The sequence below is a fragment of the Chrysemys picta genome, chromosome 23 (genome assembly GCF_011386835.1).
Source record: "Chrysemys picta bellii isolate R12L10 chromosome 23, ASM1138683v2, whole genome shotgun sequence".
Lineage (NCBI taxonomy): Eukaryota > Metazoa > Chordata > Testudines > Emydidae > Chrysemys > Chrysemys picta.
This window is the reverse complement of record NC_088813.1, coordinates 17643346-17659709: the sequence shown is the minus strand read 5'-3', so window position 1 is coordinate 17659709 and position 16364 is coordinate 17643346. Positions and strand designations below refer to the sequence as shown.

The following is a 16364-nucleotide window of genomic DNA, read 5'->3' as shown; positions in this document are numbered from 1 at the left end:
AGTGTCTGGCTAGGAAATCCCTTTGCTGCACCCGTTCTCCTTGCTCCCCTGAAAGGGTTAACCAAACATGCCACATGACCCCAGGCAGGTGGTCTCTGGGGGGACATGTCTAAGTGGCTAGGGTCCGGATGGCCAGACTTCCCACGCTCCCTCCCCCCCCACTCGCCTGCCCCTCCCTCCCGCACATCCTGGAAGGCAACGGATGCTGCAGCCTTCCTTGTCCAGGGATGGAGGCTGGAGCTGAGCCGAGGCCCCGGAGCCGAGCTGTGGCCAGTCTGCAGAGAAGGGCGGAGGCCAATGCCCCCCACGCCTTGGCTCAGGCCCAGTGATGGTGGACTAGTGCAGCCGCTGTCCCAGGCCAGCTCCTGCCTCGCTCGCCCCGCAGACACGTGCCCTGGGGAGAGGAGGGGTGCTGGCCGGGCTCCCCTGCAGGACCGGTGCCAGGCTGGTGGCCCTGGCACTGTTGCTGATAGAAGCCAGGGCAAAGCTCACGCGAGGGGCGGGGCAGGTGGAGCAGCCGGCTCTGCTTTCGCCTCCTGGGGCAGGGCTGGGCCCGGGGTCTGCGAGCTCCTGAGTGGGGGAGGATGGGGCCACAAGCAGCCATTTGCTGCGAGGGAGAGAGGGCCGGCAGGGCTGCTTCCCGCAGACAGAGTCCCGTGGGCTGGGGCCTGTGGGGGACCAGGGTTGAGGCCCCACAGCTCCCCCTGTCCCAGCACTGGGCCTGGCCAGAGCCCAGGTCCATGCAGAGGGGCACGTGGAGGCTGCACCGAGCCTGGGGCTCACAGGCTGGTGGGTGCAAACCCCTCCCCCCTCACAGGGTGTGACGGGGTCAGTCCAGGCGGAGCAGTGAGGGGGGGGATGGTAAGTGTCCCCCCGCACCAGCACACACAGCTCGGGGCTGAGTGCGAGGTTCACTCCCTGTTCCAAATGCTCCCTGACGCCAGGGTCTCTGCCCGCAGAGTGAGGGGATGGGGGTTTGCAGCACCAGGGATCCAGGTTCGAGTCTCAGCAGCCCGTGTGACTCAGGCCCAGTCACATATGACCAGGGTTCCTAGCTGCCAGCACGGCCCCGAGGTGCTGGGCCCCGGGGCCTCCGGCCTGGACTGTGGAGAACCTGGGGTGCAGGAAAGATGGGGGGTGGAGGGCTGGGGGGTTAAGTATGAGAGCTGGTGGGGACACTGGTTGGGCTCTGGGGGGTGGGGGGGAATTGCTGGGTGTTGGAGCCAGGGCTGGGGCAGGCCCGTCTCCTGTACTGGGCGATGCACAAAGCGCTGCCTTTGCAAAGTTTTCCTCAGGGCCCTGCCCCCAGCTCCCACCGTCCCCAGGGAGCCAGGTTTAACCCGCTACCCCCTCCCCCCCGTCCCAGCTTGCGGGAGGGGGCTGCCACGGGCTGCTCTGGGGAGCGCTGACCGCCAGGCTCCTCCAAACTATTTCCTGTTGCTGCAGCGTTAATGCTAAACAGACCTTTCTCTCCCACTTCCCAGCCAAAGTGCAGCCGGCTCCTGCCGCCGTCGCACAGCCCCAGATCCCGCATCAGCCAGGCGGCCCCGTGCCCCCCAGCGCCCCTCGGCCCGGTGAGTACCAACCCCACCAAGAGCCGCCTGCTCGGTCTCCCTTTCGGTCGCTCCTACTCTGGCCTCAGTCCTTTGCAAAGGAAGCTGCAGGGGTTCGAAAAGGCATTTGGGAGGGAGCCTTCTTGTCCCAGCGCAGGGGGGGGAGCATGGCTCCCAATGGGTCAGAGCTGGGGCCAGGTGACTCACCAGCCCAGGGGATGGCCCCCTCTATCCTGCCCCCGGCTGCTCACCCACAGCACCACGGGCCCCCATCTTCTGTCTGCGTCTGTCTGCACACGCACTCCCTCCCTGGGCAGAGGCAGGGCAGCGGGAAGGCCTGGACATGCCCTCGTCCCATGCTCCGTACCCTGGGCCATGATACGGGGCTCTTCCCACTATGAGAAGGTGTCACATTTGGGGGTACTCCTGTGCACTGCCCACACCATGCCTGGCCGGCTGGATTCCCCAGCCTGGCACCCCCTCCTATGGCCCGCAGCCCCGCAGCCCCCAGGGCAATGGGGTGCAAGAAACAGGCCCTTCCTTGGGCCGTGGCAAGGAGAAGAGCCAGGAACCAGAATTCCCCAAAGACGTCGGTGCCCAGGCAGCCCGGGTGCCCCCGAATGCTGCCTGCTTCGCTTTTCGCTGCCTGGTATCAAAGGGCACGGGGGGAGGCTGGTGCCAGCTCTAGGGGGCAGGAGGGCAGGTCTCGCCTCTGCCCTGGCACTGCACCCAGCGTGGTTCCCCCTTACCACAGACCGTCTAGCCCCCTGTGCCCCGTATCAGCCTGGCCAAGCAGGTGCCTGGCCCAGCTCCCCCTGCCCTGCTGTCCTTTCTGCATTGCACACCCTGACTCAGTGTTAATCATTAACTAGGCGCTGCTCCTCCCTGGTGGGGCCCCTGTGGCAGGCCCATGCTGCGCTTGGCCTGGGTGCACAAGAGTGTGGGCTTTGGGGAGTCCTGCAGCAGGATGGGCTCCCAATCTAGGGAACCCCTCGCTGCTGCTGGGATCGAACTAAACTTCACGTCCCACCCCAGGGGCATCGAATGTGTCAGGGACCCAGGTTGGGGTTTCCAAAAGCACCTCGGTTCCCTTGGAGCACCCATTGCAAGGGCATGCAAAGTGCAAGCCTCAATCACCTCGGCTGCTGGGACCCCTCCAAGGGGCTCACTGCCCCACTGAGCTCCTGGGGGGCCAGAGGCAGGTTCCGCATTGCGGGTCGGGGTTCCCTGGGGGCTCTCGGAGCCCTGGCAATGCCAGGGCTGTTGTGCATTTGGAGGGGCCCGGCTGCCTGCGGGAAGCGCTAGGAATGGCCTGTCCAGGGACAATTCTGCTGATGTGTCACATATTTGCTGCATTTCTTTCCTCATTCCTCCCTGTGTAGAGACGTTTCTGGGAAATCAGCTCACCCCTGCCAGGGCCCGAGTGCAGGGAGAGTCGCGGGAGCTCTGGGGGCGTCTCCTACCCACGCTCCTTCCATTCCACCCCGACTCTTTCCCCCACGCGTCAAAACCTCGTCCTGGCCGCAGACTGGCCTGAGGCTTTACGTGTGACTGTGGGCCATGCCTGGGGTGGGGTGGGGGGAGCATGTTGGGGAGATTGGGCTGTGCCTGGGGCCCTATGTTGGGGTGACTCTGCTCCGTGCCTGGGGCCCCGTGTTGGGGTGACTGGACCGTGTTTGAGCCACGTTCCAAGGGAGCCTGAGGATGGAAATTGAGCAAATATCTCAGCCTGGCCTGAGCATTTCTTTGAGGTTTTTAGGCTCATTGACCCCCAAAGTAGAAGTGAATTGGGCAGTGCTGGGCCCCAGGGGTCCCCCGTGCTCCCCAACACAGGGCCAGGGGATTAGCTCGTCCCTGCTGTGACTCCCCCACTTCGGAAAGGCCCTGGGGATCCAGGGGGCAGTCTGAGGAGCAGAGGGACAGTTCATAGGGGCCCAGCGCCCCCTTTTCCCATTGCCTTTAAATCTCCCTCCTGCGGAGCTTCCTGCCGAGGGGAGGGGGAGGGGACGGCCAGGGGAGGGGCAGGTTTGCCCTCCCCCCCACTCTCCGACAGCGACTTTTCCTGTGAGCGCTGCAGCCTGGACTCTAACAATTATTGCCTGTGCTCACATCTGGAAGGAAGTGAGCGGCTCTTTCCACTGGGCGCCTGCACCGGGGGGGGGGCTGGCCGCCAGCTCCTGTCCCGCCCCAGCTGCAGAGGGCCCCAGGAGCTCCAGAACGGGGCTGCTCCCAAGCCTGCGGACGGACATGGGGGGAGCCGGGAGGCCCCTGCTGTGAAGGTGGCAGCACAAGGGGTAAGCTGGTGCCTGCGAGCCGCGCCCCTCCTTTCCCTGGCATAGCGCAGCAGGGGGTGAGGGGCCGGTGTGGGGTTGGGTTGGGGGCGAGACTGTCACGGTCCCATGCACTTCAGCATTAACCCTTGCCCGCTCCTTGGGTGAAGCGACACTGGTCAGCTTTTGCCAGGGCTGGGCAGCCGGGCTCTGTCAGCCAGAGGCCCGCGCCCTCGGCCGCCGTCTGTGCCTGGCTCTCTGGCTGCTGCTGGTGGCGGCTGGTCGCTCCGCGGGGTGCTGTGTGCAACGCCGATCGGGCTGCATGCTGCTCTTGCTGCCTCAGTACCCCAGAGGGATCTGGCCTCTGGCTGAGTGACCCCGTGGCTCTGTTGTGGGCACCTGGATCACCCTTCCCCCTCCTCCGGGGGCCCTAGAGCTGGGCAGCGCATGGGGCTGTGCTCCTGGAGCCTGCACGAACCGGGCGTATCCCTCAAATCCGCCGGCCATGTCCCCCCGGGGTTCCCATGAGCAGCCAGGGGCCAGGCCCAGCGCCACTCCCAGGTGTAATCCTTGCTCCCGGGCGCAGGAAGGGGCTGTACGGCGGGGTGGGACCCAGGCAAACCAGGGCCATTACTTCACCCCACAAAGCCACCGCTGGCCTGTCCGGGGAGGAAGCCAAAGTTGGCAAGTCTCATGAGGTAAATATGCCTTTCAAAAACAAGCCCAGGCCGCCCCAGAACAAGCAGCTCGGGAAGAGGTGACTTGAGTCCATCCCCCTGCCCTCCCCGGCCACCCCCGGGCTCTGGTTCCACTTCCCCCCTCCCTCTGCCCTCGCCCCCCAGGTTCCCAACCCCCGGCTTGCTCCTCTCTCTGCTCCCCCCACCCAGGAGTGCTAAGTAAACACATGGCCTGCAGATAAAGCGCTATGGTTTTAATTTAAAAGGCGAGGTGTGTGGTGGGGAGAAGTAAACTGGCCCCTTCTCGTTGTACTTAGAAACCTGCCAAAGGCACTAATCAGAGTTTCCCACAGATTAGGGTCCTTTGAAACAAATGGTTATGAAAGGACTAAACTTCCCATGGTCCGGAGCCTTCCTCTGCCCCCGCCCCTCCCAGCTGCTCAGGCACAAGAAAGTTGTCAGGACAGCATCAACCACATGCCCGGCTCTTTAGAAGGGCAATAAGACCCGGTCGCTGCCCCAAAGAGTTGACAGTAGGTAGGCACCATACCAGGGAGGGAGATGGAACGAAGGCAATAGGAAGCCACACACCTGAACTGCAAAGTAAGGGGCAGCATCTGGTTAGTTCCCTAATTTGTTTGAAGCGTGTGGTGGGAGGGAGGACAGAGGGCTGGCGGGAAGATCAGTTTGAAGGATGCATCCGAAGAAGTGAGGTTTTTACCCAAGCACACTTATGCCCAAATAAATCTGTTAGTCTTTAAGGTGCCACCAGACTCCTTGTTGAGTTTGAAGGAAGACATGCAGATTAAAGGCAGGCCTGGAGGAGAGAGTGGGTACATGGCAGCTTGGTGCTGAGAGGGGGATCATCCAAAGCGCATGGCGGAAGTGTCAGTTCTCCCACGCCCGGGCTCTTGATTCCCTCAGGCCCAGGGCTGGGGGAGCAGGGGGCTGTGGGTAAAGACTGAGAGGTTGGAGCAGAGGGGTCGGGGAGAATCCAGGGCTGTGACAGCTCGGGGGGCTGGAGATCAGAACTGAGGGGCCATCCACAGAGCTGGGGAGCCTCGGAGCGGGGTCAGGCTGGCAGAGGGGCATGGGCTGGTTCCCTCCCTGCCGCTCTGTGCCTGACTCCAGCCCATGTTCCGAGCCCTTTAATTGCTCAAGCGCTAAATTCATCCCAAACGTTCAGGGGAAAGAATAGAGGCGTTTCTGTGCCCGGCTGCAGCTCCAGAGCCCCCAGCCAAGAGCATGTGGTCAGGAGCCCGGCGGCTGCAGATTTACTGCCATTCCACACATTGTTGGGATCATCCTATTTACTCAGCGCAAGCCAGAAACTGTCTGGGGCAGATCTGGGCAGGGGAACAGCGGTGGCGGGGCTGAGCTGGAGTATCCCAGGGAGAGCCACTGGGGACCTGGCAGAGCCACACTTGGGACAGTGGCTTCTTAACATCTGTCCGGCTGCCAGCTAGCCCAGGCCAGGGATGCAGGCAGCAGACGGCCATGCGGTGTTATTTCATGGCTGGGGGATGGGCAGCTGGCACCCAGAGCTCGGTGCATTGAAAAACGCAGCCCGATGCTCTTTGAAGCTAAGCAGGCCTGCAGCTGGCTGGGGAGGCCCAGAAGGAACATCTGGGCAGCTGTGATTCACTAGTTAGCGGGGTACCCTCCTGCGACACGGTCATAGCACAGGGAGATAGCTGTGCTCTCACCCCTGAGGTGGCGGCATGGTGGTCTCTGCCGAGCTGTGTAACCTGCTCTGGGAGCCCTCGGGACGCCCGGCGCTGGAGGAGTGCCGGCGTGGGGCAACGCCAGCGCTACCTTCCTGCCACAGGAGTGACCCTCTCCGTTGTCCTGGGGGATGCTGGGAAGGGAAGACTATTGACTGGGTTGTTTGGCTCTGCTCCCCTTCTGCTCTCACTCTGCTCAGCTCTCAGCACAGGCCCCTCCAGCCGCGCGAGGGCAGGTCAGCCCCTGCGGACGGCCCATCGCTCCCCGGCATCTCCGCGGAGAGGCCAGCAAGGGCTGCAGTCAGGGCCAGCTGTGGTGGGGGAGTTGCCTGATTTCCACTGCTGTTCTCCCCCCGTCTGCTAGTGGCTGCGGTGAGATAGCCCATCACATGAGGAGGGCAGGGGAATGAAAGCTCCAGCAGGAGTGGGACCTCCTGAGCCAGGCTCCTCTGAGCTGTGACACACATCGTCAAGGGAGGACAGCAGTGCTCCCTCATAGCGGGCAGCCGGCCTAGCCCTGTGGCCCCAGCCAGTGCCCTGGCCACTGCCTGGTGTCTAGGGCCAGGTGGCGAACAAGGGAGGAGCCTGGGTTTGCTCCCGTACCTGATAGCAGCAGCAGGGTGGGATCCCACAGGGGCATGGGACCCTGTGCTCCCTGCCCGCTTCCTGCCCTGGGCACTAATGGCACCATGCGCTGGAGGAAGGGAAGTTGGCAGGGCTCTGACCTGGGAATGAGAGAGGCCACAGCTCAGTGTGAGAGGGGTCCCTGTGCACCAGCCTGGGGGAACACGCCCGCTGCCTGCACGCAGAGAGGGCAATCCCCAGTTGCCATAGGCTCCATGCCCAGCTTGCCCAGGTCTGCTGAAAGCCTGAAAATCCAGCCCTGTCGGCAGAGAGGTGGCTGCATCGGACTCTGCAAAGCACGACCAGGCCCCTGCCCCAAAGAGCCGACAGCAGGACCCGGAGCCCCTGGAGAACGGCAGTGCCCTAAGGCCTGGATTCTCCACCATGTCCACTCGGGGGCAGCTGGGAGCAGGTTAGGGCGACCTTGCACCACTACAGGCTGGGCAGTCGCAGAGCGTGGCTCTGCTGTACCCCTCTGGCCCCTGCTGCAGGGCTGATGGGGGCAGTGGAACCAGTCCCCGCCCCACAGCCGTAGCCTGCAGGAGGAACTGGCTCACCCCGTGGGACCCCGGGCCTAGTCGAGGGTTAGCTTTGTGCAGCTGGGGGAGCGACGGGTCACTCCTGCTCCAGGAGCTGCTCTGCCCGGCACACGGCCCTGGCACTGAGCGGGCGATGTCTGACGTGGTCTACGATGTCCTGGCACCGAGGCTGCCCTGGGCTAGGTCCTCCCTGCTCTTGGCCAGAGACGCCCCCGGCTCCTCCGTGCCCAGCTCCGTCTCCTGGTAGCAGGCTCGGAGCGTCATGTGCAAACAATTCATGCCATGAGCGGGCCCTGGGCTGTCATGACAACAGCATGTCCTCTCCGTCCCTGTGGGGGGATCATCCCCAGACACCGCCCGGCCGAGTGGGGCGAGAGCTCGCTCCCTGCGGCACAGTCAAAAGCCGGGTGCAGCGGGCCAGGGAGGAGTTGGGCACAGCGGCGTCGGGTCATGCACCGGACAGGCCACGACGGGCTGGGCCCTAGTTGGGGGCGTGGCGTGGGGGGGGGGCTGCAGCACATCTGCCAGAACAGGAGTCTGGGAAAGAGGAGTGGAGCTGGACGGTCTAGAGTGGGGGGTGTCTGGGCCTCCTGGGTCCTATCCCCGGCTCTGGGAGGGGAGTGGGGTCTAGTGGTTAGAGTGTGGGGGGGGGCCGGGAGTCAGAACTCCTGGGTCCTATCCCCGGCTCTGGGAGGGGAGTGGGGTCTAGTGGTTAGAGTGGGGGGGCGGGGCCGGGAGTCAGAACTCCTGGGTCCTATCCCCGGCTCTGGGAGGGGAGTGGGGCCTAGTGGTTAGGGTTGGGGGGGGCGGGCTGGGAGTCAGAACTCCTGGGTCCTATCCCCGGCTCTGGGAGGGGAGTGGGGCCTAGTGGTTAGAGTGGGGGGGCGGGGCCGGGAGTCAGAACTCCTGGGTCCTACCCCCGGCTCTGGGAGGGGAGTGGGGTCTAGTGGTTAGAGTAGGGGGGGGTTGGGAGTCAGAACTCCTGGGTTCTATCCCCGGCTCTGAGGGTGGAGTGGTGTCGAGCAGTGAGAGCAGATGGGGCTGAGAGTCAGGCCTCCTCAGTTCCGTTTCTGCCATTGACTTTGGTCATATCACCGTTGTGCTTTGTGCCTCACTGTCCCTTGTGTGACCTGGGAGGGTCACTCGCCTGTCCCCGGGCTAGGGCGAAGGGGATGTTTGCAGGCTCCGTACACTGGCATGGAGCCGATCCCTGTCCTTTCGAAGCCCTTCTTAGGTGAGCATGTCACGGAGTGTTTTCCTCGCATAGCCACCCCGCAGAGGGGCTGCCCAGGCTGGGTGCTGTCCTTTCACATCCTGGAGCTGAGCTCAGATCCTGCCTGGACACTCCCAGGTCTGGGGGCGCTGGGCTGGAGCCATCACTGCGTGGGGCACACACCAGAGGGACATTCCTTTCACCCTCCCGTTTCCCGAACTGGGGGTGTGCCCGTTAGCCGCCTCCATGGGCGCTGGGGGCTGGAATATGCTCTCACTGGGCTGGGGGGTGGGGGATTGCCGGGGGTCTGGAGTGCTTCCCCTGGGGAAGGGGTGCACCGAGAGGTGCCTCGGATGGGAACCTGGGCCCTACGCAGTAGCTGTCTCTGGCCTCTGGGCAGCCTCCGATGGTGGCAAGGGGGCTCCCTCTGGGCTTTCCCCTCCCTCTGGAGTCAGAGGCCCGGCAGCCTCTGGGCTCAGTGTCTGCTCTGGATTTCCAGCCCCGCCCGCTGGCTCCCCGTCCAGCTGCAATGGGTTTGGCTTCGGTGCCTGCCTCTTCCTTGACACCAGCTGCCCTTCGGGGCCTGTGGGCAGGGGCGGGAACGGCAGGACGGTGCCATCAGGGTCACGCATGGAGCCAGGTGCTTCCGCTCCAAACCCGCCCCTGGGAGGTGGCTCTGCTGCTGACGGCCGAGCCCAGCGGCTCAGACGAGATGGGCAGGGACCCAGGCGAGCCAGGGAGCTCCTGCGCTCACTGGGGCCCTGGCTTCCCACGTCCCCCATATGCTCCCGGCTTGTCGGTGTGTCCTGCCGCCTCGCGGCTCCCCAGCCGGCACTGTCCCTCGCACCAGGGGCCGGGCTCTGGTGGGGCTGTGCCGGGGGCACCGTCTGCAGGGGGCCTGGATTCCGGGGGGAGGGGAAGCGCTGCCCTGAGCACCCTGGCCCCTGCCTGGTCGCGGGGGCCCCCGTTCGCGGCACAGCGGCCTGGCTAATCCCCCTGCCAGCGGGCGGCTCCAGATGCCTGGTGTGCAGCTGCACGGAGATAATGGGCAGCTCAGCCCCTCCCCCCAGGCAATAAAAACGTGGGCAGGCTCCGAAATCCACAGCAGCTCCTCCAGCAGGGCCTGGCGTCCCGAGCCGGTAAGGACTCCCCCCACGCCCGCGCCTCGCTCCCCCCCCATGTCTGCGTGCGCCAAGGAGCCACATGGGCACCCGACGCCTCCAGCTATTGGGGCCTTTGGGTGCCGGCCGTGGTGAGCTGGCTAAGTCGCCCTGGTAATCTCTGATTACCCCCATGCTGGGCAGAATCCCTCCCGCTCCCCACCCACCTCTGCGCAAAGGCCACCAACCATCCCCACGCCTGCCTGCCCTGCTGCTGCCCGTCCTAGGAAACCAGGCCAGCCAGTGGCCTGAGCACAAAGCAGGGAGCGGCTAGGGTTCCATTTCCGGGCTCTACGATCGAGCTAGTCACTGTCCCCTTCCGTGCCTCGGTTTCCCCATTGTTGGCCCAGGGCTCAGGGAAGGCCCTGGGCAGCTGTAAAGCGCTGTGTGAGGGTTATTTAGTGTCCCAGGATAGCGCTGGTTACACTCCTCTCTTGGGCAGTGGCCCCCTGGCACGACCTATCGGGAGGGGCCTGCACCCAGAGCCCTGGGCAGCGTCGTGGGGAAAGGCATCCCTGATGGTGTCTGCTGGGAAGAACTGGGCTGACTGTCACAGGCTGGTTCTGGTGGTGCTTAGTCCCACAGCGCCTGTGAGCGAACCCTGGGGCCGGCTCAGCCCCTGCTGGGCACTGCCTTCTTGTGTTCCCTGGGGCTGGGGGTTGTGGGGCTGCAGGCTCCATTTGAAACCCAAGAGAGAAATGCAAGCCCCCCCCTCGAGCAACCAGCTGCAGAGGGCAGTGGGCTGGGTTCAGGGAGCCAGCACCCGGCTAATGGGTGGGCAGCAGCCGTGCCAACTACAGCCCTGCGTGGCAGCTCTCAGCCCCAGGCTGGGACATGACCCGAACTCCTGCGGTGTGTGGCATCATGTTAAAAACCCAGAAATCCCCCCCCCGGGGGGCGGGGGCGGCTGTTCACTGGGCTCTAAAATGCAGCAGTGAGCTGGTGCCTGGCGTGGCCTGGCGCATACACGCCAATAGCTCTGGCTTGGCAGGGCACGACTGGCGCGAGGCGCCCCTGAGCCGGGACGGCCACCTGCCTCCCGTGAGGAGCGATCGCAGGACCCCCGAGGGCACCATGCTGCTGGCATTACAGTACCTGGCCCTCGCAGGGGGCCAATTAAGCCAGTGCCGGCGGCCAGCTTCACCAGGCCCAGCCCTTGGGTGGATCTGTCCCTCGGAAACAGCCATGGCGCTCCCCAGCCAGCAGCAGGGAGGGCTGAGGGGCTGGAGCAGGGGCAGAGGAGCGGTGCCTGGGCAGCCCCATTTCAAGCCCCCGTCTCCTAGGTGCCGCGAGCCCGTCGCCCTTCGGCCTGGCGAGAGCCCCAGTGTGGCCACCATGGAGACACGCAAGCGGGAGATGGATCTGCTGAGCAACAGCATGGCCGCCTACGCCCACATCCGAGGTGGGTGTCCGGGGCGGGGGGATGTGCTGACCACTTGCGCACTGGCTGCTCCTGGGGCAGATGGGACGGGGGAGCAGGGCAGGTGTTTACCCCCCCAGTTTGGGCAGCTGCACAGGGCCATGGGAGCCCTGGGAACTCCGGGCTTGGCAGGCACCAACCGCCCAGGGAGAGCCCTCTGGCTGGGCATGGGTGCCCAGCATGACAGGTCCTGTCTCTCAAGCCCCTCCCCTTTGTTTCCGTGCCAGACAATCCTGAGAGTTTTGGCCTCTATTTTGTCCTGGGCGTCTGCTTCGGCCTGGTGTTAACCCTCTGCTTGCTGGTGATCCGCATCTCCTGCCGGCCGCACACCCGCAGCCTCCCTGCCAAGCCCAGGAGGAGCCTCCGGGATGTCAGCGAGGAAGACGAGGAGGAGGAGGAGGAGGAGGAGGAGGACACGGTTGACAACGTGGCGACAGAGTCCCCGCTGCCCATCACCGAGATCCCCCTGGAGAACCACAGCCCGGCCGATGGCACCTTGACTGTCAACGTCTTTGCCTCGGCGGAGGAGCTTGAGCGGGCCCAGCGGCTGGAGGAACGGGAGCGCATCATCCGGGAGATCTGGCGCAACGGCCAGCCGGACATCCTGGGCACGGGCACCGTGGGCAGAGTGCACTACTACTGACTGCAGGCACGGGGCCTGGCTGCCCAGCTCCCTGAGCTCGACTGTGATGGCAGCCCCCCGGCCACGTGGGGCGCTGGTAGGCGGGCCCCCTGCACGCGCTGCTCTTGGGCACCCTTTCCGGGAGTGCCTGTGAGTCTGGAGATGTTCCCCAGCCCTTTGCACAGCCCCTGGGCACTGTGTCTGTGTGCGAGCTGGGCGGGGCTTGGCCCCCTGAAATGCCCCGTTAGCTGGCGCCAGCTGCGCGTGGCGTTTGTTACTGGCGGAGCCAGGCTCTGCCGAGCACCAGGCTCCTCAAGGCGCTGCTCTCGTTAATTGACTGCGCAGGGCCCCGCTAACGGCGCAGGAAGCGTCGCTCTCACCGCTGGTGATGGGGAGCCCCCCTTTCCCGCAGGAGCTCCCTGCCCCAACCTGATCAGGGACACGGCACAGGTCCTGCCAGGCTGGCTTCCCGCCCTCAGCGAACCAAGTGCATGGGACGGCAGCAAGGAGAGAACTGAGTGCCCGGGAAGCCCTGCCCCTGGAAGGGTCCTGCTGGGGCATGGATGGACTGGGGCTTATGGACGGACACTCCCAGAACTGGCCACCATGGGTGGCTTCGTCCCTTCCTCTGAAACACCTGGTACTGGATGGTGTTGGAGGGACAATGCCAGGCTAATGGGTCCCCCCGGTCCAGCCCCCACGTAGTGCAGAGTGCTAGGTAAGGTCGAGCTTAAAGGCTAGGGGCAGCGCGATAGTTATCCGTCTGTTAGCAGTAGTTCCTGGGGTGCTCGTGTCACAGTGTGTGGGGGAGTCAGGGCCCTGCACCCCCCACTTCCTGTGATTCACCGTGACTGTGAGCCAGCCAGTAAAAGAGGTGGTTTATTAGATGACAGGAACAGAGCTTGTAGGTACAGAGAACAGGACCCCTCAGTCAGGGCCATCTTGGGGTGTGGGGAGCCCAGACCCATGTTCTGGGCCTCGCCCAATCTCCCCAGCCATCTCCAAACTGAAACTCCCTGCAGCCGGCTCACCCCCTGCTCCTCCTCCAGCCTTTGTCCAGTTTCCCGGGCAGGGAACTGCCCACCCCCTCCTGGGCTCAGGTTACGGAGGGCAGTCGCCAGCCTTTACGTGCTGGCCCTCAAGTATCATCCCCCAGTGAAGTCACCCCCTTATTTCCCATCCCCATCTCGTATTAATGCAGACAGTAAACTAGTAAAACTCCCATGCACCATTCCCAGGTTAATCCTCCCTGCTCCATCCCAGCTCGGTTCAGCTGCCCAGCCATGCCCACGGCTCCGGAGGCCGGCATGGGGATGGGCTGCCCGTTGGCTGCGCAGTGACTGGCTTTGCATTCCTGCACGAGCGGGTGGCACTGCAGGTGGCCTAGGGCAGTATGGTCCTGCAGAGCCCGTCCGCAGGGCTCTGTGCCCATGGGGGCAGTCCCAGCCCTTGCAGGAGAAGGGAATCCTGCTGACCCCATGGGCGTGTGGCTGGACCCCTTTCCTAGCACTGACAGGTGCCTGCTAGGCCCATGCACACATCTGGCCCAGCAGTCCAGCCCCCTGCCAACCCCTCAGGCCGGCAAGCCCCAGGGCTCGTGGTGCTGAGCTGCCAGGGCCCCCCAGGGCACCAGCCACTGCTCTTGGCCACTGGCTGCAGGTGTGAAAGGAGCCAGGCGCCCGGCAGCTGCAGGGAGGGTGAGGTTGAGCTGCTGCTGGTGCGGACTGTGTCTCGCTCCGGTACTGTAGGAGGGAGGGACATGGGCAGGGGTTTGGGCCCAGGACCGTGACTCTTACACTCTGGGGACCCTGTCTGGGCTAGGCCCTGCCAATGCAGCTGGCTGCTGGGCTTTCTTGGGCTAGCAACAGGGGGTGGGGGCTGCTGGAAGCAGAGAGCGAGACCCCCGCCCCCACTTCACCCCCAGGGCAGCAGGGATCCTCTCCCCGGGCTGTCTCTCCCCTCCACCCGAGGGGCAAGGGCCAGGGCGTGGTGTTGCTCTTGGACACTGGGGTGGTATCGTGCAGCGCAGGGACATTGCTGCACCTTGAGCAGTTGGTACGATTCCCTCTGCCCACCCCGTAGCCACTCCCTGGGGAGCTCCAGGAAGGGAAGTCGCGGCAGCGCTGCCCCCACCCGCTCCAGGTTGGAGCCTGGCCCCAAACCAGCCCATTGGCTGCTCAGCAGGGTGGGTGAGGTCGGTTACTGGTGCTTCCCCAGGCAGCACCGCCACAGCACCCTGGTCTGACTGGGAGGCCCACGCTGCCATTGCAGCCAGCCTGCCCCCAGGAGCCTGTTCCCACAGCAGGGGGGGGGGAAGAGGGGGGGGGTTAGACCAAGTCTGACCTCTCACTTCAGGGTTTGCAAAGGACTGTCTGGCCAGTGTGGGGCCCTTCTCTGGAGTGCCCCCAGGGCAGCGTGGGTAGCACAACGTAGGCAGAGCTCGCGGCTACCAGGTCAGAGCACTCTGGCCCTGAAATGTGCTTTTATAAACAGCATGGACCCTTCCTCAAAGCAGCGTGGTCTCTTGCGGCATCTGGGGCTAGCCCGCTTCCGGCCCCTGGCTGTTCTCCTCGGGGCAGCGCCCCAGCCCGGAGCTCAGCTCTGCCCGCTGGGAGCAGCCTGGTCCTCTGAGTACGCCACAAGAGAACAGGGAGTCCTGCACTCCAGAGACAGGTTCCAGCCCCCCCAGGATTCACCCAGCACAGAGTCAATGGAGGGCAGCACCCAGGCCTGCGTGGGCTGGGAGTGGGAGGGGAGAGAGAGACCTGGCTGATGGCGAAGTGGAACCCAGCACGGCCACTGCCCTGCAGCAGCAGGCGGGCAGGGCTGGCAGCACCGAGGGGGCAGGCCTCAGGGCCCGCCCACAACATTTTGGCACCTGAGGCGGGGAGCTCAAGTGACGCCCCCTTCCCCCCTCGCTTGGGCCAAAACTTTGAAAGGTCTCAATTCTGGGTCCTAGTGGCGCCCCCACATACACACAGTCTGGCACCTGAGGCGGCCACCTCAGTTCTCCTCATGGTAAGGCCAGCCCTGGCAGGCCTCCATCCTTGCCCCTGCACCCCAGCTGCTGTGCAGCTTGGGTCAACCCCCCCCCCCCGCACCTCAGTTTCCCTGGCTGCAAGAACCCCTTTGAGCAGCCGCAAGGGCAGTGAGGGTCCAGGCATTAGAGCCTGTGCCCCTGGCAGGCAGATGCCCCAGGGCACCTAGGAGCCCCAACCCAGCAGCTGCACCTGCCCTCCCCCCAACCTTGGTCCTGAGCCCAAGCCTCCCCCCTCCCCCCCCTTGTGGGAGCTGCTGTCTGGAGAAGCCTTCCCAGGCTCCTTCCCCTCCCCTGGCCCCAGCATTCCTGCTAAAATTAGTTTCTGTCCCTTTCCGGCAGCATCTGACTTGCCCCATCACTCACTCGCTGCTTCCTGGATGGGGGGGAGGGGGGGGGGGGCGCGCGGCGGCTGCCGGTTCTGGGCTGGCTGCCAGCAGGATAGCCCAGCGCGCTGCGGTTAGCGCAGCCAGCCACAAGCCAGGGCTAGGGGGGCGCTCCCAGCTCGCTGGGGTTTGGGCTGCTTTCAAAGTCCATGGCAAGCTACGTCCCCTCCCCAGCCTCCTGCGCCAGGGGCTGCCCTCCACTCTGCGCCCCAGCCCGCGCTGCTGTTCGTTCAGTGCCCTGTGTAAACACGCCCCAGGGCCCCCTTAGCCCCTCGGCCAGCGTGAAGGACCCCCTGTGCCTCTCACTTCCAGCCGCTGGCACTGATCCCACAGCAGCCCAGAGCCACCTGCCCACGCTGGTGCAGTGCCACATGGCACCCCGGGGCCGAGCACTCAGCCTGCTGGCTCCCGGGCAGCGAAGGGCCTGGCCCAGCCCAGCCTTAGGTGGGTCGAACAGCAGGCGCTGTGCTGAGCCCGGGCCAGCCCAGAGCTGCCTCTGCCAGGCCGCGGCTTTGCTGGACTGACCCGGGGCACCCTGCCTTTGTGTGTGTGGGAGAAGAGCGAGACCTTCCCCTGCCTGAGACCACAGCCCCCCTCCGCCCCAGCCCAATGTATAAAAATAGCTCATTCCCACCAGGGCCTGGCCCCCCTGCCGCCAGCTGTAACAGGACCCAGATGTTTTCCAGATGTGCCCTCCTAGCCCCAAGGCGAGCAGGCTGCCAAGAATGCAGAGAGACTTGTGTCGACCTGCACCGAGCTGATAAACAAGGGCAGGATGCCAGGTGGGCCCCCCTGGGAGTGAGGCCTCTGGGGGGCAGGGGGGCCAGGCTGACACCACGGAGGAGATGGGCTCTGCCAAGCCAGGATCCAGTAAGCAGCTTCCTGGGGAGGCTGCAGTGGGAAGGAGGGCGGTAGAAGGGATGCCTGGAAGGGGGAGGGGACAGGAGCCCAGAGCCAGCCAGCTGCCCTCCCATGCCAGCCTGGGGCAGCGGTGCATGGTGCCCCTTGGCTTGGCCTTGCCCCACTGGACTGAGAAATACAGCGCGTGGAGCTAACCTGACCTGCTGATCGGCAGCGAGCTCCTGGCTTTCAGTCTGACCCCTCTCCCCAGCCCTTTGCCTATGGCTGGACTGCTCCAA

At 64.9% G+C, this 16364-nt stretch overlaps 1 protein-coding gene across 5 annotated transcripts; it reads left to right on the top strand.

The window, feature by feature from the left end:
- The first annotated feature begins 1230 nt into the window (after nucleotides 1–1230).
- On the top strand, nucleotides 1231–14306 carry EVA1B (eva-1 homolog B). 5 transcript variants are annotated; one of them, XR_010594674.1, is made up of 4 exons: nucleotides 1485–1574; nucleotides 11044–11162; nucleotides 11408–11888; nucleotides 12263–14306. XR_010594674.1 is itself a non-coding variant. In XM_065577189.1 (3 exons), exons 1-3 carry the CDS (start codon nucleotides 1452–1454, stop codon nucleotides 11821–11823), a joined length of 549 nt encoding a protein of 182 aa, XP_065433261.1. In that variant the 5' UTR covers nucleotides 1231–1451; the 3' UTR covers nucleotides 11824–14306. The 5 variants fall into 5 exon arrangements, 3 of the variants coding, with proteins under 3 accessions (XP_065433261.1, XP_065433260.1, XP_005298424.2); XR_010594675.1 differs by lacking the exon at nucleotides 1485–1574 and adding an exon at nucleotides 3147–3847; XM_065577189.1 differs by having other exon boundaries at nucleotides 1231–1574; nucleotides 11517–14306.
- The last annotated feature ends 2058 nt before the right edge of the window (nucleotides 14307–16364 follow it).

Excerpts from the sequence above, each read along its gene's own strand:
- EVA1B (XM_065577189.1), top strand. The coding sequence starts at position 1,452 with ATGCTAAACAGACCTTTCTCTCCCACTTCCCAGCCAAAGTGCAGCCGG. Across the intron at positions 1,575-11,043 it reads CCCCAGCGCCCCTCGGCCCG|GTGCCGCGAGCCCGTCGCCC; the intron begins GTGAGTACCAAC and ends CCCGTCTCCTAG. Across the intron at positions 11,163-11,516 it reads CGCCTACGCCCACATCCGAG|CCTCCCTGCCAAGCCCAGGA; the intron begins GTGGGTGTCCGG and ends GCACACCCGCAG.